Genomic DNA, 23,748 nt, shown 5'->3' on the forward strand with positions numbered 1-23,748 from the left:
CCTCTCCTGCCCATTAAAACTCATCCCACATGCCCATTCCTTAGAGGAAACGTGGGATAAATATGCAACAAAAGCATCCCTTGGCCAGGCTGGCTGCGACTGATGGGGGTTGTGTCTGAGGGCGCCATGTTGGGTCCGCTCCTCCCCAGCCTGAACGCTGCGCGACGTCAGGCATTCAGCATCTAACTTCAAGCCCCGCCCTCTTGCGTGGCGGAATGCTCACGCCCGTGAACGGCAGCAGCTACAGCCAATAAATTTGTGGGGTCCCTCCCACCGGCTGCGCGCCGTTGGGCGTGTAGGGGAGAGCAGAGGGAGAGAGGCGGGCTTTTTCACTCGAGTGACGCACCTTTCGACCAATCCTGTCCCCGCTCTCCGCCTCCCGTTCGGGTTGGCTTGCGATGGCGAGCGGGAGGAGTTGGTGAAGCGCGAGGCGAAGTTAAGATGGCGGCGGCGGCGGCGGGAATGACCAAGGTGAGGCGTTGTTTTTTATGTCTCGTTTTTATTCCCTTTCCTCCCGCTTCTTGTGAGCAAACTGCTCCACATAGGAAGGGCGTTTCGTCGGCCAGGCGTGTGCCGTGGGGCTCGGGTGGTTTGGAGACGAGAGCCGAAGGGCAGGGATTCCCTGCTGCTGAGGGCGGCTGCGACCGCGGGTGGGAGGTCGGGCAGCTCTTCCCACAGGGGAGCTAAGCAAGTGTGGGGGCGCGCGCCTTACCAGAATAAATAATAACTCTCTTATTTCCCCATTTCTATTTTCTACAACGGCTGTCTCTCTCTCCACCCCCCCCCCCCCGCCAACACACTCCACTACCTGCTATGTATATTTTAATTTAACCAAAAGGCAAGACACGGGTAATCAAGAAGTCTGGCCTAATAACTAAAAAGAAGGAAAAGGGCCATAATGGGAGGGGTGGGGGGCGAGACCCCATTACGTTGCTTTCCTCTCCCAAAACTTGGATCAGCTTGGATGGGGTTTGGATATTTTTTTTTTTCGTAATTCGATAAAGCTGAGGAAGGCCAAGGTTGAAATCTTGTGCCTGGAAACTGATAGATTTAACAGGTCGTCGTCGTCGTCCCCCCCCCCCCCGCGTTCTTATGGTTATATATTCACACCCTCTGTGTCATTGGTGCTGCAGAGATTAATAACTTGCTCCTTGCAGACGCTGGCATGAACAGAATTCGCATCCACGTGTTGCCTTCAAGTCGGGGACGACTCACCCCTGTGCCAAGGCCCCAAGAGGCCTTGTCATGTGCCTTTGCTCACCGGCCGTGCTCCCAGCCTCGTTTGGAAGGACACGAGTTCTGCATAAAGCACATTCTTGAAGACAGGAATGCGCCTTTCAAGCAGTGCAGCTACATTTCCACTAAGAATGGGAAGAGGTGTCCAAGCGCAGCTCCCAAACCTGAGAAAAAGGATGGGTATGTGTTACGTATGTTCAGATTATCTGTGGAGAGCTGGCCAGGCTTCATCCATGTACAGTTGAAATCACATAACTTAAACCTGCACAAGTTGTGAGATGTACCAAGTATTCCTCAAATGAGGGTGCCTGTTGTGTTACTGCATGAGTCCTTGCTTTGGGCATGCCTTTGTTAGGTGGCATATCCAGATCAATTTTTGAAGTGGCTGGTTACCTGTATGCATAGCAAAAACAAACTGCCATGGAGTGCTTATTTTATTAGAAAAAAATTATAAACTGCTTAATAAAAATCTCCCTCTAAGTGCTTTATGTAAAACCTTAAAAAGTACGCTTATCAATAATACTAGATCAACAAATATTAAAAACAAAAATATAGGTAACTAAATTACGTGTCTGGGTAAAAAAAAAGGTAAAGGTAAAGGACCCCTGACAGTTAAGTCCAGTCACAAATGACTCTGGGGTTGCAGCGCTCATCTCACATTACTGGCCGAGGGAGCTGACGTTTGTCCGCAGACAGTTTTTCTGAGTCATGTGGCCAGCATGACTAAGCCACTTCTGGCGAATCCAGAGCAGTGCACGGAAACGCTGTTTACCTTCTACTTGCACTTTGATATGCTTTTGAACTGCTAGGTTGGCAGGAGTTGAGACCGAGCAACAGGAGCTCACCCCGTCACGGGGATTCAAACTGCCAACCTTCGGATCAGCAAGCCCTAGGCTCAGTGGGTAGGCTTGCTGAAATCAAAAAGTTTTAAACTGGCATCAAATAGCATAGCAAGAGTGCTTTCCTAATGTTAATACACAGGGAATTCCAAAGCTACTGCACTGTTACACTGACTCCTAGTAGACTCAGAACGAACATTACATGGCACTTGTAGAAGTGCAAGTTCCACAGATCAAAATTGTCAAGTAGGTCAAGTAGGCGCATATGGGCATTGGAAATCCTTCAAGTAAAGTAGTCCTAATCAGTTAAGGGCTTTATATACTAATAGTAAAGCCTTGAACTTGGCCCAGTAAAAAAATCTGTAGCTGGTGCAGATCTTTAATAAAATTGCGGTAGGCTCTCACTCCTGTTAGTAGTCCTGCTGCAGCATTCTGCATAATTTACAGTTTTTGAGAGACAACTGCAAAGAGAGCCCCACATACACTGCATAGAAGTAATGCAGTTACAAGCTATTCTGGTCCAGCAATGGTTGCAACTGTTGTAAATGATTTGCTCAATTTCAGAATCTAGGCTGCCATCAACTGGTTTTGTGTTAATTTCTACACTATAAACAAAATGAAAACATACTGCTTATTGTTTTATTAACAGTACTACTTTAGAAAATGCTTGTATTTGGGAGCCACGAAAGGTTGGTTTCTCTTTTGTCTCCCCATCTAGGGTATCGTTTTGTGCTGAACATGCTCGTAGAAATGCCCTGGCACTGCAGGCTCAGATGAAGAAGTCCAACCCTAGTCCTGTGCGGGAGTCCCTTCTCTGTCAGCTGAGCTCCTATGCCAAGACAGAGCTGGGCTCCCAGACTTCAGAGAGTAGCCGCAGCGAGGCTAGCAGAATACTGGGTAAGTGGAATAGGTGGTGACGGCATTGATCTGGTCATTAAAATAGGGTGTGAAGGCTAGGGTCTGTTACATCCTAATTTAAAAGTATATGTAATTATCATTGAAAAGTAAAAGCCACCCAGGAGAGAAGATGGAAGCAGTGGGTGTTAGATTTTTCACTCAGTCTTGTTTTATATATGCTGTTTTTTGTTACATGCCCTTCCCAATGCTGCTTTTTATAACCTGCTGGCCAAAATGTCAGGATGGGCAACTTACTGAACTGTGGAAGGGAAAAGATTTGCAGAATCATAAAGTTGGTAAACTTCCAATGTTTTCTGATTTATCATTATGCTCTACCTTATATATGTGGTCATGAATACTAATTTTTGATTTAACAAAAACCCAAATCTCTTGGTTCTTTGGTGTAGGATGAGCAGCCTAATGTACTGGGAAAGGGGAAGAATGTTTATATGGCTGGCTTGCAGCATAGTGCCCAATCTGGTTATAGTAGCGTGCAGTTTGTTTCTGTGATCAAGGCTAGGTCTCTGAAGATTATGTAGAACTGTTGGACAATGGAAACTAGAATTAGTTGGTAGGACCATCCCTTTTCTCCCCCCACCTTCCTCCACCTTTTGGTCTTCCTTCTCTCTTCCCCTCCCTTCTAAATGCAAGACGCATCCACATCATATGCTCCAGGGTTCCCCACATGAATTAGATCCTTAAAAAAACTTTTCTCCAAATAACAAATGGGTTATTCTTCCTTCAGACGAGGACAGCTGGAGTGATGGAGAGCAAGAACCTCTTACTGTAGATCAGACATGGAGAGGAGATCCCGACAGTGAAGCAGATAGCATTGACAGTGACCAGGAGGACCCCCTTAAGTGAGTCGTATGAATGGTGAATTGCTGTTGTTTGACACATCAGAATTAAGAATTCCTGTCAACAGATGCTGAGAACTTCATTCCAATATGTCACCTTCAGGAAAAATGTGGTGGCCTTTGGGTGACGTACCATATAAGAGAATGATTAGAGGACAGGTGGATATTTTAATCCTTGCACTTCTGGAGCAGATACAGTATAGCCATTCTATCAAAATGCAATCTTAGTTGTCAGTTCTGTTTTTTGAGAAGTCCGAAAATAGACTTTGGGAATTCCTTTGTCCCCAGAGACTTTCATTAAAAAATACATTTAGGCTGCATTCAAAAGTTAAAACTTTCTCAAGGTGGAGAAAATTGTAACTAAAATATAAAACCAGCATCACCACATACATTCATTCATATATGTGTGTAAGCACCCTTTCTATGTGCTAGCCCCCAGAATGTACAGCAGTTGTTTGCTGTATCCTAAAGGCGTTGGCCAGGTGATGAAAGAAATGTTATCCCCTAACCTCTCTAATTGTGATCACAAACAGCAGCTCAAATGAAGCCTTAAAATGACTCAAAAAGTGGTTTTAACTTTAGAACCAAGCGATCCCCATTGTAGCCATTCCAGGTATTTGTGTTGAGTTTGTCAAGTTAGCATCCTCTCTTAAAAGGTTAACAAAAATCCTGCTCTAAGTATTCCTGTTGAAGGTCACAGGTCTACCTGATTCAGTGCTTTGCTGTTAAATGGCTTCCTTTTGCTACTTGACACTACTTTAGCTGGCTCTTCCTTTTTTAATGACTTGAGAAAATGTGACATGGATTGCTTCCTTATTAAATTGGATCCTGTTTCTGCAGACATGCTGGTGTGTACACTGCTGAGGAAGTGGCACTGATCATGCGAGAAAAACTCATCCGGCTGCAGTCTCTATATATTGATCAGTTCAAACGACTTCAACATCTCCTGAAAGAGAAAAAACGACGGTACTTACACAGCCGCAAGGTGGAACATGAGGCCATAGGTAAACAGCCATTGTCTCGTACATAAGCATCACTGGGTTGCAGCTCAGAAGCTTTGCTAAAGCTCTTCTAAAATTCATTAGGACAATCTGAAAGCAGTTTACCAAGAGCTAGAATGCTTAATGCTTGACAAGTATTTCTGTAGATCTTTTATTACTTTCTTGTTATATCTGCTGAAATTATTTTCAAAAGTCATCTTCCAATGAGCTAGGAAGTTTCCAAATCCTAGTTAGGAGTATTGAGCATCATTTGGCCCTAATGGTAGGAGAGTGCATAGGAAGGAATTCAGCAGGTTGCTGTGTCAGCACAAACATTTCTGCTTGCCTGATGAAACGACCTGCCTCCCCTGCTCTTCCAGGGGCTCTCCCAACCCCCAGCGGCAATTAGGGGAAAGGGGCAAAGGCCCCATTGCACTAGTGAAAGTTCTTGCACAGGCTTCTGGCAGGGCCACAAGTGTGGGACTTGTTCCACACATGACTTTGGAACAAAGTCATGTGTGGAATATAAGCATCAAGGGAGATGCGGACTCCTGTAGTTACTAATAAATAGCATACAATTCCTTGAAGTTTAAATGGTGAAGAGTATTTTCCCTTGTTAAATACTCCTACAGTTGACTACACTATAACACCAGTTGGGTAACTTTCCCTACACAGTTTCAAAACTTGATTTCCTTACACCTACCACTAATCAATCCCACAGGTTCTTTTACTAGATTTTACAAGTTAGCTGTCTTGAAACAGTTGCTCTTTAAAGGTGGCCGAAAGCATTCCATAAGTGACGCGGGTGGCGCTGTGGGTTAAACCACAGAGCCTAGGACTTGCCGATCAGAAGGTTGGCGGTTCGAATCCCCGTGACGGGGTGAGCTCCCATTGCTTGGTCCCTGCTCCTGCCAACCTAGCAGTTCGAAAGCACGTCAAAGTGCAAGTAGATAAATAGGTACCACTCCGGCGGGAAGGTAAACGGCTTTTCTGTGTGCTGCTCTGGTTCGCCAGAAGCGACTTAGTCATGCTGGCCACATGACCCGGAAGCTGTACACCGGCTCCCTTGGCCAATAAAGCGAGATGAGCGCCGCAACCCCAGAGTCTGTCACAACTGGACCTAATGGTCAGGGGTCCCTTTACCTTTACTTTTAAAGCATTCCATGGGACAATCTGCAAGCAGAGAAATATAGAAAGGGTCCTGTAGAGTATAATCTTGTGGCTTGGTGCTTTTCCTAGACAATTTTTTCAAAATTGTGTGAAATGTTATTGGTTTTCATAGTAAGACATTGATGATCCATTTTTACAGGATAATGGGTTTAGTACAGATTTGTTTTTGTGTGCATTTTGTATTGAATGTAATATAATGTGGGTTTATAAACAAGAAGGAAGTGTTGAGCTCAAGTGAAAAATAATCTTCTCAAAAGAGGTTCACTAAAGTATCAGGTGCTTAGTCTGTTGGGATTTACAAGAATCAGGGTAGTGCTTTGAGTCCGCCTTGAGGATGCTTCCTTGGTGTCTTCCAGGTAGCAGCCTCCTGACAGGCCCAGAAGGACTTCTGGCTAAAGAACGTGAAAACCTGAAACGGCTGAAATACTTGAGGCGATATCGGCAGCGTTATGGTGTGGAAGCTCTTCTACACCGGCAGTTGAAGGAACGCAGAATGCTGGTCACTGAGGGTGCTGCCCAGCAGGTACTTGAGTCAGGCTGTGCTTCTGTACCTACTAGGCACAGTGGAGCTAGAAATTGTGGGTTTTGTGATTTTCCTCTGAAAGTAAGGCAGGGGTATAAATTGGCTCTGAAATGCTGGAAGATTTTCAGATATGACACTATTTGTTTTGAACAGGGCACAGAATTATTGTATCGGCTCAGCCTCTTACATTATTACGAATACATGTGGAAAGAGATGTTGAGGTGATTCTCTATTGTGTGTTTTTTGATTTCTGAATGGAAGAATGTATTCCTGTAAGAGCAGCTTTTCCACCAACAGCCTGCAAAATTATCTTGTGCTCTGCAGGCACACACCACCCGTTCTAGCCAGAGGTGTTTGGCCTTTGTGGATGATGTTCGATGTTCCAACCAGTCTCTTCCAATGACAAGACACTGCCTTACTCGTATCCTTTTAACCTGTCAGTTGTCTGTATTAGTACTTCTGGAAGTAAGAGAAGAATTGAATTGAATTGTTTTTCTTTTTCTTTTTTGTTTTGGCCCTGAATCAAGGCTGCTGGCTTGCTGTAGCCACTGGTTTCAAACAGGCGCCCAAAGAAATGTCTTCCTATGGTCTGTTGGCTGTTCAATTGCTTTAGACTAGAACAGCCAATTCAGTTGGAAGCAACAAGCAAACCTCAAACTACAATAAGGCCACTGTCTGAAATAAGACTGATCCCTTCAGAATCACATGTGTGGATACTTGAGTAGTTCCAATTCCACGATGATCCTTAAATCTTATATTCTGAATTTAGACATAATTTGCTGCTGACTTTGTGTTATATTATCCTAGTGGTCTACTCCTGCATTAATTATTCAGCTGCTTTTGGTTTGCTAACTGCTTACTACTAGTTGTGATATGCAGAAGAAAAGGTATCTACTAAAAATTCAAGCCCCGTGAGTTTAAAAGCTGGTTTTTACTTTGAGGCTAAAGTCCAGCATTTCCCCCTTAATGTGGTGGTGTATCCCTAAAGTAAATTTAAGCTGCTTTAGATTATTTATGTACAGACTATGATACTGCACATGGAGTTCAGTTGTGCACCTTGATGTTTTCTTCTAAATAGAAGTATTTCCAAGGAAAATGGAAATAAATAGGGAGCTGTCACCTGCCATTCTATATATCTTATGTACTCTTCTGCAAATTATTCATTATTTTTAATGAAACATACAAAATGACAGGCCTGCTGACTTAATAAAAGTCTGCTTTTAACACTTCCTTTTAGTTCTCATGCCCTGGAATGGCTGACCTTGCCTTTTCGCAAATCTTGCTTGTCTCCTTTGACTGCGTCTTTAGATATTTGCCAGGATACCAATCAGCTTCTATTTAAGCTGTGCCAAGGGTCAGAAGAAGCACCCTGCAGCAAGCCAGTGCCTGTAAGCCTCTCTGAAGACCCCTGCTGCCCACTCCATCTCCAGCTACCACCTCAGATGTATGTTCCTGAACAGGTACTGTCTGTTCCCGAGGAGCTGGAAGCTGCTTCCATGGATCTGTACTTGAGCGCAGCTGAACTCCGGCCCACAGAGAGCTTGCCGCTGGAGTTCAGTGATGTAAGTGAATTGTAATGCAGCACCTGCCCATGGCACTTCAGAAGGCACAGTTACCTCTAATCTGGGTATGAGTACTTCAGTAATGACATGGGTTGAAGCTACATGTAAATGAGTAAGGGGGGAGAGCTCTGATACAATAAAAAATATGGATTATTATCTGGGAGAAGCAGGCACCATGGGCATGGTGAACAGGGCTGACATTTGGGTGCAGGAAAAAGTGTGTCGCTTGAAAAAGTAGGTTGCTAATGCCATGCCTGTCGATATTTCTAGAGGACTTAAATAAATTTGGTACATTAAAATAAAGCAGACCCTATTCTCAGGTTTGCAGTCTAAATAATAGACTAAACTAACAACTGAAGGGGAACAGAGTGAAAACTCAAGAGGTGCAAGATCAAGCTGATGGAGCAAGTGAGGAGGTGGGTGTTTATCAGACATTTAGAGGGCTACCGAGAGACTTCCCGGCATAGGAAGCAAGAAAGGAGGCTGTTGGGGCATGAAGAATGTCATTTTGGATTAATAGAAGACTTTCTGGAGGAACAAAGGGGGGGGTGTAAAGAGATTAGTGGGTGTGAAAAAATGAAGATACTTGAAAGTTCTTTTTATAAAAAGTGAAGGGAGAGCTAAAGTAGAGAATGGAGGGGTAATATGATCAAATGCTTCTTCCTCCATGTTAAATAGAGGCACTTACACCTGTGGAAAACCTAGTTTTCTTCGATACATTGACTTTGTATATGCATGTGGTTTTTTGTGGGTGGGGGGGGGACACTTGGAATGTGTGGTCTCCCAGCTGCTTGCAGAGGTGGTACATTCCTTGGAGGTGTGCTGTTTTGGAATATGTAGTTTCAGCTTTGTCTAGAAAAGCAGCACATAAATATTTTAAAATAAATAGATTAAGAACAAAATTATGGGTTCCTCAGTGTGTATTTGGAGCAAACGCTTGTATTTGTGTAGGGCAGTGAACTGATGGCCTGTTGTCATGTTCCTTGCCGTGACTGAATTTTAAGTGAAGTAATTTTGTCGATTCATATAAAGGCATCTTGTTGGGAAAGACTAGAACACAAAAAGGTTAGATTGGGCCTTTTGTAACCCTTTGAAAACATCAGACCTTTAAAATCCGTATTTAAAAGCTTTTTTTTTTTTAAAGCAGCTTTTTCTCTATCCCATAAGGGTTTGTGTGGGTTATAATCCTTGGATTACTAGGATGGCCTGTGTGTTTGCTAAATCTATGTACTTTATAAAAAACAAAACATTGTAGACACAGCATGCTGACTGAAATGTCTGTCTTCTAAAAATAATAGTGTAAAATCAACTAGCAGTTTCATTCTAGGGCCAGCTCTGAAAGTGGTTCTGAAAATAGTGAGGGCGTCAAGCTTGTGCTGAACATAAGGACATTTGTGGAGATGTGTGTAATGGGGGCTGTTGAGTCCTATCAGGCCATACTCTTCTGTATGGATCCTCTTCCCATTCATTCAGCATACATCCCACTGTAGGGAGAGAGTTGGAGGTCTGCCACATAGTTCAGCAAGGTCTATTGGGTACAGTGAGCACTGATCAGATTAGTTTCTCATATATAACTTGTTCTGAAGTGCAAGCACTGGGATGGTGGCTTTATCATGTGGTTGCAAATGGGGGCATTTTCTGTGGGGAGTAGAGTGTATTAATGAGCTTCTGTGTGGGCCTTTAATGTCTTTTCCAAGAGGAACGTTAGGGCTTAATCCCGGCTGCTTTCTGGGTTACACTGGATTCCAGCTGCAAAGCCCTAGGCAGCTTTGTATCATCCCTGATGGCATTTATGCCATTATTTTGCTGTTTCAATTAAAATAAAAATCTCCCTAGATAGAAGTGTCCATATATTTGTTCTGAAACTATTCTGTTTTGAGGTAGAACCTTAATCAAGAGGCAGCTAGGATCTGTCTCATTTTATCAAAGTGGCTGTTCTGGAATTGTAAGTATCTCCTTTCTCTGCCCACAAAAGTGACTGTTAAGCTAAAAAGCAGACTCTGTATGCCTTTTAATAAAATAAGGATGTCAGTCTGATTTTCATGTTTACTTTCTGCACACGCTGACTTTGTTTGATTCCTGCTTCCCTTCAGAAGAAGCTGAAATACTATTAGGAATGGGTTAAGGGAGGGGGACTGGAAACACCCTGTTTAGCCACATCTCAAAACTGTTTGATTTTCTCTGTGACAGGACTTGGATGTTGTTGGGGATGGCATGCAATGCCCCCCTTCTCCTCTGCTCTCTGATCCTTCTACTTCTCTTGAGAACCAGTTAAACAAAAGTGTTGCTGAAACCCCCACAAATGTGCCACCGAGTGAAGAGTTTGCTCAACAAGGACTTCTAAACCAGGCAGCACCGCCAGGCAGAGGGTTTTTCCCCAGACAAACTGCATTTCCTGCTTCAGAGTTGCTACAAGAGCTACCCTCACAGGTACTGATCTGGGCTTGGAAGAACCTTCACGGGGTTCTGGATGGGAGTCAGTAGATCCTTTTAATGAGTGCATTAAGGTTTGCTGGCAAAGGTCTTGCCTCCACTAAAGTCCCATGAGATTGCCTGTTCTGTAAAATTTTCTTGAAGTCAGCCTGAATACGTGCGTAGGCTAGCTACTAAGGAAAAGGCAACCCGTGCTTGTTTGTCAAGGGGATTAGCCATCTGCTCATTGTATGTTGGAGGAGGGAAGAGGACCGTCCCCCAGCCGTGTAACATTGCACAGCTGGCCTGGCGCATTAATGCAGGGATGGGAAGTGGGTTAGGAGCTGGCAGGTGGCTGATGCTGTTTGTTTGAGTTTCCAGAACTGTGATTGGGTTATTACTATTTCTTTAATATTTTCTTGCTTTTTTGGTTGCATTCTGCTTAAAAATATATTCACATGAGTTCAGCTTATACCTGTTTGTTGTGCGCATATTTGTTCTCTCACTTCTGCTTTCTCAAGACGAGACTGTTTTCCTCCCATGCCCTCTGAAATGGAGGCTTTTAATTGTCTTACCAACCAGGAATCAAAAGCGATCCATTCTGCAGGCCTTGAATTGAAGGCTAATGGTTTGCAGTAGCCATTGGTTTCAAGCAGGTGCCCAGAGGAAAATTTTCCCCATGGTCTGTTGGCTGTTTTGAATGTTTGAATGGAATAGCCAATTCACTGGGGAGTAACATCAAACAATGGGGGGGCAAACACCTTCTCTGGCCTGGGTATGACCTGATTCTAGAGTTGCTGTATTGCATCTTTTGCATAGGAATACACTAGGTCCAGTTTCTGTAAAAAAATCATAGGATACGATTGTCAATTTTATCCTCTCTGTTTCTCCTAGAATATACAGCATCTTGTGACAACTGGGCCAGGACTGGAGGAGGGTAAAAAGGAAGAACCTGCAACCAATGGGAATTCAGAACCAGCTTCCATCAGCTGATAAAACTCAAAACAGATGGCAATCCCCCCCCAAACGATGAAGCATCTGCTACTCTTGGACTCCTGGTTCTGTGTGTTCCTCCATCTCCATATTAAATATTTCTAGATTAGTGAAATCTCTTTCTGGAAGGCCACATGGCTGGCAGATTTTGGGTGCTTTTCTAGTGGCCTTCAGATCTTGTTCAGTTGATAGCCTTTTAGGGTTGGTTGGTTTTTAATAATTCTTCCAATAAGGCATGAGAGACTCTCAATGTTTAATGAATAGAAACACTGAGGAGCCACACCTAGTTTATATTCGTAGTCCTAAATTCATAATAAAAGGGGATGGCTTGGAAAACATTTTGTAACTGGATTATTGGGAATATGTTTTAAGTCATGGGCTTGTCCATGCTAAAGAGGTTTTTGAACTGTGCACTTGCCTGGTGATGTTTGATGGTGTCAATGCTGCACAGCTATTCCTTCTTTTTCTTTCTTTCTGGCATTTAAGTCTGTAATCAAATATCCACCTGTAGCTTTAACTTGTGTACATATCCCATGTAGTATAATAAAGACACTGGATAATGTTTATAACTTGCTTTTACAACTATGACTTTGATTGGTACATGAGAAGAGCTGTACTGGATCAGACCAAAGGCCCACCTAGTCCAAAATACTGTTTTCACAGTGGCTTACCAAGTGCCTATGAGTAGCCTAGAATCAGGACGGGTATAATAGCCCTCTCTTATGCATGATCCCCAGCAACGGGTATCCAGAGGCATACAGTCTCTGATATGGGAGGTAAGTACGTAGCTATAATGATTAGCAGCCATTGATAGCTTTATTTTCCGTGCATTTATCTAATCCCCTTCCAAAGCTGTCCATCTTGGTGGCCATCATTCCATCTTGTAGTAAATTCTATAATTTTAACTGATTCCTTATGTTTGTCTGGCTCTTCCAAAAATCATCCCAAAAGAAAAGGGGGAGAGTAAATGAGAGGCACTTACTTGCATCTTTTATGGAGTTGTGTCAAAACAGAAGTCAGTGTCCAAGCTGAAACGGGGGCTGTCCTAAAAAAGAAGAAGTAAACTTGGACTCCTTCTTTGTTATCCATGTTTGCAGGGAACTATGAACCGTTGGTCCTCTTCATTATAATGTTGGTGCTAATGCTTGTCATGTAACGTTAGAAAGATGTCTCTAGACTTTGAACAGACAACTTGCATGTTAAGTGGGTCACCTTGGCGGTGGTGGAAAGATTAGCACAACTTCAACGGAAGCTGCCTAATCAAAAGTAAATTGCAGGTGGACATTTTTCAGGACATGGCAAAACTTAATTTTATATATGAACAGTTCAGACACAGACTGCTGGATACATGTCTAGAAAGCTTGATAATGTGTTTTAGCACTTGTACAACAAATCTCGTATGCTTCAACAATGGAGTTCTTTATCACTGGTGACAAAGTAAAAGGTAAAGGTACCCCTGCCCGTACGCGCCAGTCGTGTCCGACTCTAGGGTTGCGTGCTCATCTCGCTTAAGAGGCCAGGAGCCAGCATTGTCCGAAGACACTTCCGGGTCACGTGGCCAGCGTGACAAAGCTGCAGCTGGCAAGCCAGCACCAGCACAGCACACGGAAACGCCGTTTACCTTCCTGCTATAAAGGTGACAAAGTAATTTGACTATAATAATACTCTTACAGATGAGCAGTGAGACTAGGAAAAGAAAATGAAATATATTCGAGCCAATAAGAAAATTGTTTAGCCACCTCGGTAGTTAGGCAATGGGTAGGATGGTGGGAGAGCAAGCTGAACTTGGCTTGGGCTGGAACTGCTTTGCAGTAGTACAGGCAGACAAGTATAGTTTCCTTCTTCATACTTGGTGCAGTGTTGCCAATCTGAAAGATTTGATGGACATCTGAAATCCTGTCCCCTGGTGCCTTTTTACATACGTCAGACTAAATTGCCTGAAGATGGAGTGCAACTTCTGTTCTCGGAACTGTTTTTATATAGATATGTTGTACAAGAGAGGGATAACTTGAGGTGATTTGCTATGTAATCGTATAATTATAAAGTCTTGGGCAAATACAAACTTGTATGTTCTCAAGTGACTTGAGCACAGATTGTTCAGAGCATTGGATTTGGGGTGTGTATTTAACTGCTGTGATAAATGACTTCTCTCAGGGTTGTGGAATGTGGATCATGTGTTCCTGAGCTGTCCAAGCCCTGCAACATCAAGCAGAAACACACACTTTCATGTTTCACCCTTTATTACACCAATTCTTGAAAACAGGCACTAAGTTTGGAGAGAATGGTACTGAAAGAAGATCAGCAAGGTCCTGCGGGAGATTCTAGCTTTTTACTTCCTATATCTGGTAAATGTATTAACTATGTTTGCTTATGTATATTTCTCTGCCTTCAAAGAGGAATATGTTTTACAAATTTTCCTGAGCACCATTTCTTTGCCTTTTCACAAATGCCTGTGTACTTGAGAATCAAACTTTCCACTAATCACAGAGCAAGGCTTTGTGATGCTTTGCTTCCTTACAGCTGCAATCCTATAGAATTGCTGTATCAACAAAAATAGGACAATGGTACTCCTGTACACCCCATGCTTTCAAACAAAACACGCCTCTATTGGTCTCTATAGCCACAGCAGGTGCTATAACTCCCAACAGTTTGACTTCACCCCTGAAGGCGCACTCTTCACTGTATTTCAAGACAGATGGATGCCAACCAACTTGTATCTTTCTTTTCTCCATCTTTCTTTTACTATGTCACTTCAAGAAGTGCCTCTTCCTAGAGAGAGGAAAGGGGTGGTCATGCATTGCACATTGGGAAATGCAGTAGGATACATCCCATACAGTTGCAGTAATATGGCAGGGCAGTGCCATGTTCCTCTTGAGAAATGTGTTACTGTGGTAGTTTTCAGGGGTAGAAGAAAACAGGTCCAATAATTGAGCACATGACAATTTTGCTTATTTTCCTTCCATAGGAATGTATGTCTCCAGGTTTTAAACTACTGTATGAGAATTGGCAAGTGTTTAGGGACTCAAAAGTGTTGCTTTCGCTGTTAAGGAAATAACCCGAGCTAAAGTCAGAAGTATCTACAAGGCTCATATCCTTATATTGGTTCTCTTTTTCAATTTCCTTCTTGGGATTGTTTGATAATTATGCATTTTGCCTTTCCCTTGATAGGGTATACTCATTTTATGAACTTCACATGATTAAATATGTGTGAATGTTGTGGGGAGGGAGCAAATCATTTATTCTAACTCAGTGCATTTTAAACTATTGCTGAATAGAACAAAGGAATTGTAAGCCACAAATCTATTGACTTTAGTCCATCTTGTGGACCAATGTATAAAAGAAAAAATGGTATAAAGAAAGAATGTATAAAAGAAAAAATAAGTGAGGATTGTTTCAATCCAGAATGCTCCAAATGACTCCACTCTCCTCATCCCTAGCTACCAGACTGACTTTAACATATTATTTACAAGAAATAGTAGACTGGGCAGGTTCTGTAGCCTTCCTATTAGAACAGTTTTAATATACTTTAATGTCAAGGCTCAGCTTGGTGATTTGGTCAGGGATTTAAAATATTAAAAGACTTATTTAGGAAAAAAATTCAGAACAAGCAGAAACAATAGCATTCTAAATTTAAACCATTTAAAATGGGAAATTATCTTCAGGTTACAGAATCATAATCTGCAAAAGCAGACCTGGCATTCATTTTCATAAGCAAAGTTTATGATGCTGGTCACTCGAGGCTGCTTCTACCTGAACAGATAAGCCTTCATAATTATATCAGTCTATCGTTAGAGATGACCTCCTTTCCATCATGGAAGTCTGTACTAACAAGGCTTTGCAATATACCTTCAACCCTGTCGAGGAAAGCAGAAAATTAAGAACCTTGCCAATTGCATATGGCAATTATCACCAAATCTCAGATGTCCATAGTGAATTATAAAGAAATAAAAATCTGAGCTTAGTTCAGGAAAAAGGACAGCAAAGAAAACCCCAAAAATTGTTGAGCTTTTTTACAAAAATGCCAAAAGACAATTTTTCAATTGACTTGTGTAAGATCCAAGACAAAGGACGAACTTTCAGAAATTTCATCTGAACGTCAGTTCCACCATTGAAATCCGGCAGTATGGCAGCGCTAGTTATTTATGAACTTTTCTACAATTGATAGAAGAGAATGAGTTGTTCTGGGACATTGGATATGTAACAAAGGATTCAGTGCTGTATTCAGCTCCTGTTTGTGCTAGGCTTCTGTTGACCTCATTGATGGAGGGGACTGAAAGGCAGGAGGAGTTGAGCAGAGGCCTTCATTGCTCTGGGGGCATTTCAGTTGCCTCCATCAAGTTACCAAGACAGTTGCAGGCACATCTAGAAAACAAACCCATAGCTTTACAAAAGGGCTAGGGCTCCATACTCTGGATATATCTCTGATGATTCCCAACCTGACCACCCCTATCTCCCCAAAGGACCCTCTTGCTCACAGCACAAATGTGCCTCTTCTTGGTGTTCAGGCAGGGAGCCTACAGAGTTGGCAAGCCCTCAAGGGTGCAAGGGCTCCATCTCCAGCACACGCAGTTGTCTTTAGGGTGTAGATCTCCCAGAGGTGGGAGATGCCATGAGGGTGCTACCACTAAGAAGTCCTGTCCTTTGTGGTAGCCAACCCAGCATCAAACAATTCCTCACTTCTGTGAAGCATCCCTTTTCCATAAGCTACACAAGTATACAAATAGTACACTAAAGTCTGAGAACACATAGCCTAAGGTGTATTACAAAATACAGTGGTGCCTCGCAAGACGAAATTAATTCGTTCCGCAAGTCTCTTCGTCTTGCGGTTTTTTCGTCTTGCGATGCACGGTTTCCCATAGGAATGCATTGAAAATCAATTAATGCGTTCCTAGGGAAACCGCCTTCAGACCAGGTCCGGGGACAGTCTGTCCCCGGACCTCTTCTGAAGGCTGGGGGGGGGGGGGACAAGGGCTTTTCTTCCCACCCCCAGCATTTTAAAAAACCCTGGGACAGCGGAGGACTTCTCCGCTGTCCGGGCGATCTTAAAATGCTGGCGGGCGGCATTTTAAAATTGCCCCGGGAGAGCGGAGGACTTCTCCGCTGTCCGGGGCGATTTAAAAGCCCCTGGGAAGGCAGGCAGGGGGGACAAAGACTTTCGCCCCCTGCCCGCCTTCAGAAGGTGTTCCCGCCCCCCGCCCCGCTTCGGAACAGCGTTCCGAAGTGGGGCGGCTGGGGCAGGTCTTCCCGCCCCCCCTCCCCGCTTCGGAACAGCATTCCGAAGTGGGGCGGCTGGGGCAGGTCTTCCCGCCCCCCCCTCCCCACTTCGGAACAGCGTTCCGAAGTGGGGCGGCTGGGGCAGGTGTCCCCGCCCCCCCTCCCCGCTTCGGAACAGCGTTCCGAAGTGGGGCGGCTGGGGCAGGTGTCCCCGCCCCCCCTCCCCGCTTCGGAACAGCGTTCCGAAGTGGGGCGGCTGGGGCAGGTCTTCCCGCCCCCCCTCCCCGCTTCGGAACAGCGTTCCGAAGTGGGGCGGCTGGGGCAGGTGTCCCCGCCCCCCCTCCCCGCTTCGGAACAGCGTTCCGAAGTGGGGCGGCTGGGGCAGGTGTCCCCGCCCCCCCTCCCCGCTTCGGAACAGCGTTCCGAAGTGGGGCGGCTGGGGCAGGTCTTCCCGCCCCCCCTCCCCGCTTCGGAACAGCGTTCCGAAGTGGGGCGGCTGGGGCAGGTGTCCCCGCCCCCCTCCCCGCTTCGGAACAGCGTTCCGAAGTGGGGCGGCTGGGGCAGGTGTCCCCGCCCCCCCTCCCCGCTTCGGAACAGCGTTCCGAAGTGGGGCGGCTGGGGCAGGTCTTCCCGCCCCCCTCCCCGCTTCGGAACAGCATTCCGAAGTGGGGCGGCTGGGGCAGGTCTTCCCGCCCCCCCTCCCCGCTTCGGAACAGCGTTCCGAAGTGGGGCGGCTGGGGCAGGTGATCCCGCCCCCCCTTCGGAACAGCGTTTTAAAATGCTGGGGGTCGGGAGCGAAGCGCTGCCGACCCCCAGCATTTTTAAATCTCCCCGGGACACGAACGCTTCGCTCCCGACCCCCAGCATTTTAAAAACCTCCCCTGGACACGGGGAGATTTTAAAATGCTGGGGGTCGGTAGCGCTTCGCTCCCGACCCCCAGCATTTTAAAATCTCCCCGGGACACGGGGAGATTTTAAAATGCTGGGGGTCGGCAGCGAACGCTCCCGACCCCCAGCATTTTAAAATCTCCCCGGGACACGGGGAGATTTTAAAATGCTGGGGGTCAGCAGCGAACGCTTCGCTCCCGCCCGCCAGCATTTTAAGATCGCCGGGGCAGGCGGGGGGAAGGCAGGCGGGGGGAGCAAAGACTTTTGCCCCCCGCCGGCCTTCAGAAGAGGTCCTCTTCTGAAGACCGGCTGTGGGCGAAAGTCTTTGCTCCCGACCGCCAGCATTTCCCTATGGGCTTTCGTCTTGCGATGCAAGCCCATAGGGAAATTCGTCTTGCGAAGCGCCTCCAAAACAGAAAACCCTTTCGTCTTGCGGGTTTTCCGTCTTGCGAGGCATTCGTCTTGCGGGGTACCACTGTACAGAAATATTTTACCTAGGGCCTGAATATTTTTTTATATATGCAACCAACCTGTACTATTTTAGTCCTGTGTCCTGGGTTGTTGGGCTTTTTTTGGTGGGGTTGCTGTTGGTTTTTGTGGGAATGTTCAGGGATGCAGGAGAGGATATATTGTTTGATTATATTCTGTCCAACTTGTGTTAACAAGTTCCACAATTTAGCAGAGTAACATTCCCCTTTTTAAAGTTACACAGCAAATGTGTTTGCTCAGGCTCGCTAAAACCTCAATGATACGTTTTTAAAGGTAATTCCCCTTTAGTCCCTCATAAAAGATAAGACGCGACACAGTCTTCTATAAAAATATAAAAAGAGTTTACTCACTCACATTCTGTTCACAATTGGATCCCAGAAGGCAGACTTAGCTTAGAAAAGTAATGTACACCTGGAAACTATCCCATAAGGAGACAGTCCCTTTGTCCTCTCTTGGCTGCAAGCCAAGAGGGAATCTTGGACTAAGCAGATATTGCTTCTTCGACAAATGTAGTCAGAGAGAGATGGCAGCCAGTCCTACGCTTTTGTTACCTGCACAGGTGAGGCCACGCCCACCTCTAGTCACATGCAGAGGAAGTCTGTCCCAGACAGGAGAAACGGGAAGTTCTGACTGTCCACTCTGGGGATGCTGTACTTGACTGCTCTTGTGTTTCACATCCCACAGTTTTCTGTATATTACATATACATACATACGCTTCAGGTTACATACGCTTCAGGTTAGAGACTCCACTAACCCAGAAATAATACCTCGGGTTAAGAACTTTGCTTCAGGATGAGAACAGAAATTGTGCGGCGGCAGCGCAGCAGCAGCAGCAGCAGCGGGAGGCCCCATTAGCTAAAGTGGTGCTTCAGGTTAAGAACAGTTTCAGGTTAAGAACGGACCTCTGGGACGAATTAAGTATGTAACCAGAGGTACCACCGTGTGTGGAAATTGTTCAGTTAAGTTGTGTATTTTTGTGTTTATAAAATTATGTATGTATGTATGTATGTATGTATGTATGTATGTATGTATCATTAAGGTTCTGGACTCAAAACACTTACCCCAGTAATAGTAACACCAGCGTGGGTTCAAAAGTGACTTCACACAGGAGTAAATAGTTTATGGGGTGCAAAGGAAACCTGGGCAGATGGGGTTTTATGGGAAACCACCTCCCTGGCATGCCCCATTTAAGGTCAGTGGAGCAAGGGCTGCATTCTGATCTCCAGCGATCTGAGCGATTTTTGCCGGGTGGGGAAGGATCTCAGGAACCCGCTCCAGCCCAGGCTCCATCTGGGAAGCAAAACAACCTCTTTCCTTGGCTTGCTCCTCAAGCGGGCCCAAGCCTTTCCCCCTTTGGCAACCGTTGCAAGCCCTGCTGTTGCTGCTTCCCCGGGGCTACTCGACTCACTCGGCACGGAGAGAGCTGAGCTCAGAGGCCCGAGCCCCGCTCCGAAACGAGAAACATCTGGCGCCAAGCGAGCTTGGACCAAGCGCCCATTGGCTGCCGCGGGTCAGGATGCAGGGAGGAGTCCCCACCGTTTTAAAGCCATGATGACATCACTTTCTTCTGGAGTGGCCTTGGGAGGCGAGGAAGGCAGAGCCTCGCTGCAAGTCCCGGCAAAGGGCACCCTTTTGTGGCATGACAGCATCGTCCGCGATTGACGCCGGGGTGAGTCCAGAGCAGCCCTTTCTTCCCCGCAGCACCGATCTGGATTTCCTTTTCCACCACCCCCCCCGGAAGACTTTTAACTCTTGCAGGCCGTTTGTGGGTGCATTAAGGGAAACCTCGCAGGCCCCACAATGCAGCCTTGGGTAGCGTTAGCCCGAGCTGGCTGCGCGGCGGGGAATGTGTCGGGGGAATAACTTGCAAGGCGCAATTTCCCCTCCGACAGCCGTGCAGAGCGCCTCCCCGGGCCCCTTTCCAAGAACGAGGGTCTGTCTCTTTAAAAACCTTGGTTTGGTTGCAGAGCCCTGGCTTTAACCCTTTCCGTACTGGAGAGGCGTCTGTTGAATGGGGTCTGGAGGAAGGACAGCGGCCCATAATAAGACCCCATTTTGCTAGGCAGGGGCAATGATATCTGGGGGGAGATGGATATTTATCTGTCGCTCCTTTCGTGACGTGCCAGGGCGGTTTGCAATCCTGTGTAACAGACAATCTGCTCAGAAGCCAGACCTGTTTTCAATCGCACTTAACCCCGCGTAGTATTTCAGCCTAAAGTAGGTTTGGGTTGCGTACAGTAAATGAGAACGCCTGGATTTCAAAAGAGCCTGCTACTAAGACATAACGATTTAGGGGCAACGGTGCATTGGGAGAGACGTCCGCGGCGTCCCAATACGGAGACCCCTGCAAGTAAAACGGCTTGACGTCGGGAATTTCCCCCTATTTTGCAACTTCCTCTGCAAAAAAAGCACGTTCTTTGGGGAATCCATCGTTGTTGCAGCTCTTTCTGGGCCAAAGCGCGTCTCCTCCCCGACCCATGTGAGGTTCTGCTTCGTGGGGAAAGGGAGATGGGAGTGGATGAGTCCCATCTCATTTCCACAGCCCTGGAGGCTTATTTTGCCAGCTGACTCCTGCGGCTGCTCTCTGGCCAAGGGCTGCTGCAGCCCCTAGGCGCGACTGCCAGGCTTGGAGCGGGTCCCGCGCAGTTCGGGGGCGCTGCCTTCCGATCAAACGCGCCCAGCCCCCCCCCCCCTGCAATGCGCGCCCGCGCACCGATTTGGGAAGAAACCCCAACTAACTCGGAGGAACTTCTGAGCGAGCTGGCGCGGCGCTGAATGGCCGCCAGTTCTGCTCCCCCCCCCCCCCGCAGAATACAGTGCCGCCTTCCGGGATTACCGACCCGTTATCTGCCCCCCCTCCTCCTCCCCCGCTTCTCATCCTAAAGCTCCCTAGTTACGCATGCGTGAACCGACCCGTTTCTCTCCCCCGGCCAGCGCTTCCTTTCCGCATGTTTGGAACGGACCCGCTGAATCCTTGCATGAAGGACTTCTGGTCGGAGGAAGCCTGGCCGCAGGAACATTGGGAAGGAGGGGAGCAACTGCTTTAGCCACCCGCTGTTGTGATGCGGCAGGCACATCTGTATGAAGCGCTGCTCTCTAAGAAGCTGCATTGCAACTGCTCTGCTTGAAATCATCATCTCCGTAGCCTCCAACAGCATCCTTGCTGCTTTCTCTACCACCTTATTGAAACCCTTCCCTGCCCACCTGCTTTGGTTTTCCTTATCTGTAAAATGGGTTTAATGTGAGGAGGGTCATATAGTCCCATATCCTTGGTCTATGGAGACATAAATTGAATTACCTACCTTCTCTTGCCTACTGTTTCTGTCTTTCAACAAGTGAAGTCCTCTCTTCCCATGAAGACGGAGTGATTTATTTGTTGTATTTAGCTGTATTGTATGGCTGTTAAAAGCACAGGAGTCTCCCCTCCCCCCCCCCAAAAGGGAAAAGAAATCCACATGTGGCAATCAGAGCCTTGCCACAGATTCTGACAAACTTGAGGCAACTTACTTTGCCATTTCTTCTCCAAATATGCACCAACCTACAAGATCTGCATATTTGTGTGACTTAGGTGATGGATGCAGAATGTGGCAGTTGAAAACCCTTGCATGCCAGTTTCATCCTCCTGGGATAAAAGCGGGATAAATATGACTTTTCTCAATTTTACTGGGTCCAGAGTTAACTAGATCTGCACTGTCCTTTGCCTTCCATTGCGGCATGATCTATCAAAACAGTAAAATCATCTAGTGCAGTTTTTCCCAACCTCCAAATATTTTGGACTTCATTCTCTGACAGAGCACTAGGTTGGGAAAGGCTGGGAAAGGAGGCACTTTTAAAGACTGACAAATTTATGGTGATCCGTACTTTTGTGGCATGGAGCCCCCTTCATCAGATGCATTGATGCGCAATCTTCAGTGGGCAAACATATACACAACTGGCTAACTAAAGATAACACATCATGCGTCTGATTGACTAGAACGCACTTGAACAGATTGTGGCATAAGCTTTCATAAAGTGCCACAAGAATCTCTTGTTTTTGCTGCTACAGACCTGCATGCTTAGTCTTCTGGGAGCTGGCATGAGTTCAGTAGAAATTTTGTGCTGGAGCACTGCTTTGCAATGCAGCCTATGAGTTGTAAGAGCAAATAAGTTGTGGGTGCTGAGATACTTCAGGGATGGAACCTGGTTTAGTAAACAGGATGCAAGGCACTATTGTTGAGATGATATCTACAAGCTGCTAAGGTTTTGTTGCTAACTTATAAGGCCTTGAATAACCCAGCTACCTAAGAGAGTGCCTCCTTCCATACAGATAGTCAGTCCATTTGCCTAGGCCAGAGTTTTCCAAACTTTTCATGTTGGTGACACACTATTTAGACACAGTAATTCAGTTTTACTAGCAAACCAGAGGTTAAACTAACCCCTTTTCAGCCCCGGGAGCATTTGCGTGACACACCTTGTAGCTATGCCACATCTAGTGGAAATGCATCTTATGGCAACTCGAAGTAGGGTCTTTTCCATGGTGGCCCCTACTTAATTATTTATGCAGACATTTCCAGCCACTGATTCTTGGCACTGACTTTGCTGAGCTGTGGATATTTTGTCTTAAGTTTTTTCTTATTTTACTGTACTAGTTTTAGTTCTTTTTTTTTTTTTTTTTTTTTGCTTTATTGTGTTTCACGATAAAATAATAAATAGATACTATTGAATGCTTTCCCCCTCACATGTCCTTCCCTCTTAAGAAGCAATTACTCCGACTTTTTATTGAGTGTAAGTTTGTACATGTAGTTGATGTAGTTGTGCATGAATGGACTTGGAGAATTCCTGATAAAGGGTGTATTGTGCTGACCTCCCATACAGACATGCTGTCTGTGCTCCTTTGCAAACTGAGCATTGGGTATAAGCATAGACAAGAGCCATCACAACCCACACTGAGCGTAAAAGTCAAGTCACTGGGATATTGACCTGCTGCCGTCTCCCTATGAAACTGTGTTTGGAAAAAGAGAGAAAATATGCCTATCCAAAATATTCCAGCATTATGTGGGTTCTCTCCTGCACTGTTCATTGCCTAGTGCTGCTGGTATTTCAGACAGTCCCAAGTGTAAGGCTGTCACTTGTATGTACCTAGGAAATCCTGACAAGGAAATCTGTCTAAAGCAGAGGTTCTCAACTGGTGGTCTTTGGATCCCAGAGGGTCCGCATAACCCACCGGGGGGGGGGGGAGGTCTGTGGCATCATTCACATAATGAGAAATACCTCAGAGGTATAAAAAAATTTCAAAAGTAGGGGGTACATGGCTTGGCTTTTGAAAAACAGGGGATCTGCTGTACTTAGCTGATTGGGAAGCACTAGTCTAAAGTAAAGCTTGGGTACCTGTGACTCTCCAGATATTGTTGGACTCCAATTCCCATCAGCCCTAGCCAGCATGACAAGTGGTCAAGGATGATGGGATTTGTAGTCCAAATATCATTGGGAGGGCCCCAGGTTCTTCCTGGCCATGATGTAGAGCATCATCTTAGGCTGATGATGGGAGTCACAGTTCAGCAACAGCTGGAGGGCTAAAGGTTTCCAACACCTGGCTGGGGGAAGCAGGACAGTGGGGGGGGGGTGTCTGGTAAGAGCATAATTTAGGAATGGTGAAGGGGACCAAGGTGGTGAATGTTGTTGCTGGTAGTGAGAAATCTTAACAGGATA

The 23,748-nt window shown here is 45.8% G+C and overlaps 2 protein-coding genes and 2 non-coding genes across 5 annotated transcripts in view; all 4 read left to right on the plus strand.

The window, feature by feature from the left end:
• Nucleotides 1–343: 343 nt before the first annotated feature.
• KANSL2 (KAT8 regulatory NSL complex subunit 2) lies at nucleotides 344–12,038 on the plus strand. 2 transcript variants are annotated; one of them, XM_028721394.2, is made up of 10 exons: nucleotides 344–471; nucleotides 1,158–1,416; nucleotides 2,794–2,972; nucleotides 3,718–3,832; nucleotides 4,670–4,833; nucleotides 6,336–6,502; nucleotides 6,827–6,923; nucleotides 7,811–8,064; nucleotides 10,255–10,494; nucleotides 11,371–12,038. In XM_028721394.2, the coding sequence occupies exons 2-10, from the start codon at nucleotides 1,166–1,168 to the stop codon at nucleotides 11,467–11,469; spliced, it is 1,566 nt and encodes a 521-aa protein (XP_028577227.2). In that variant the 5' UTR covers nucleotides 344–471; nucleotides 1,158–1,165; the 3' UTR covers nucleotides 11,470–12,038. The 2 variants fall into 2 exon arrangements, with proteins under 2 accessions (XP_028577227.2, XP_028577229.2); XM_028721396.2 differs by having other exon boundaries at nucleotides 7,811–7,962.
• On the plus strand, nucleotides 7,014–7,149 carry LOC114593115 (small nucleolar RNA SNORA2/SNORA34 family). Its single transcript, XR_003705609.1, has one exon. It is a non-coding gene; the product is annotated as a small nucleolar RNA SNORA2/SNORA34 family (small nucleolar RNA).
• LOC114593116 (small nucleolar RNA SNORA2/SNORA34 family) lies at nucleotides 11,081–11,217 on the plus strand. Its single transcript, XR_003705610.1, has one exon. It is a non-coding gene; the product is annotated as a small nucleolar RNA SNORA2/SNORA34 family (small nucleolar RNA).
• A 7,565-nt stretch (nucleotides 12,039–19,603) lies between the features above and the next one.
• Nucleotides 19,604–23,748, plus strand: part of NCKAP5L (NCK associated protein 5 like) — a 46,296-nt gene continuing 42,151 nt past the window's right edge. The window contains exon 1 of the mRNA XM_028721397.2: nucleotides 19,604–19,729. The gene's annotated coding sequence lies outside the window, so the exon portion shown is untranslated. The remainder of the gene's footprint in view (nucleotides 19,730–23,748) is intronic.

This window comes from Podarcis muralis, chromosome 2 (assembly GCF_964188315.1).
Source record: "Podarcis muralis chromosome 2, rPodMur119.hap1.1, whole genome shotgun sequence".
Classification (NCBI taxonomy): Eukaryota; Metazoa; Chordata; class Lepidosauria; order Squamata; family Lacertidae; genus Podarcis; species Podarcis muralis.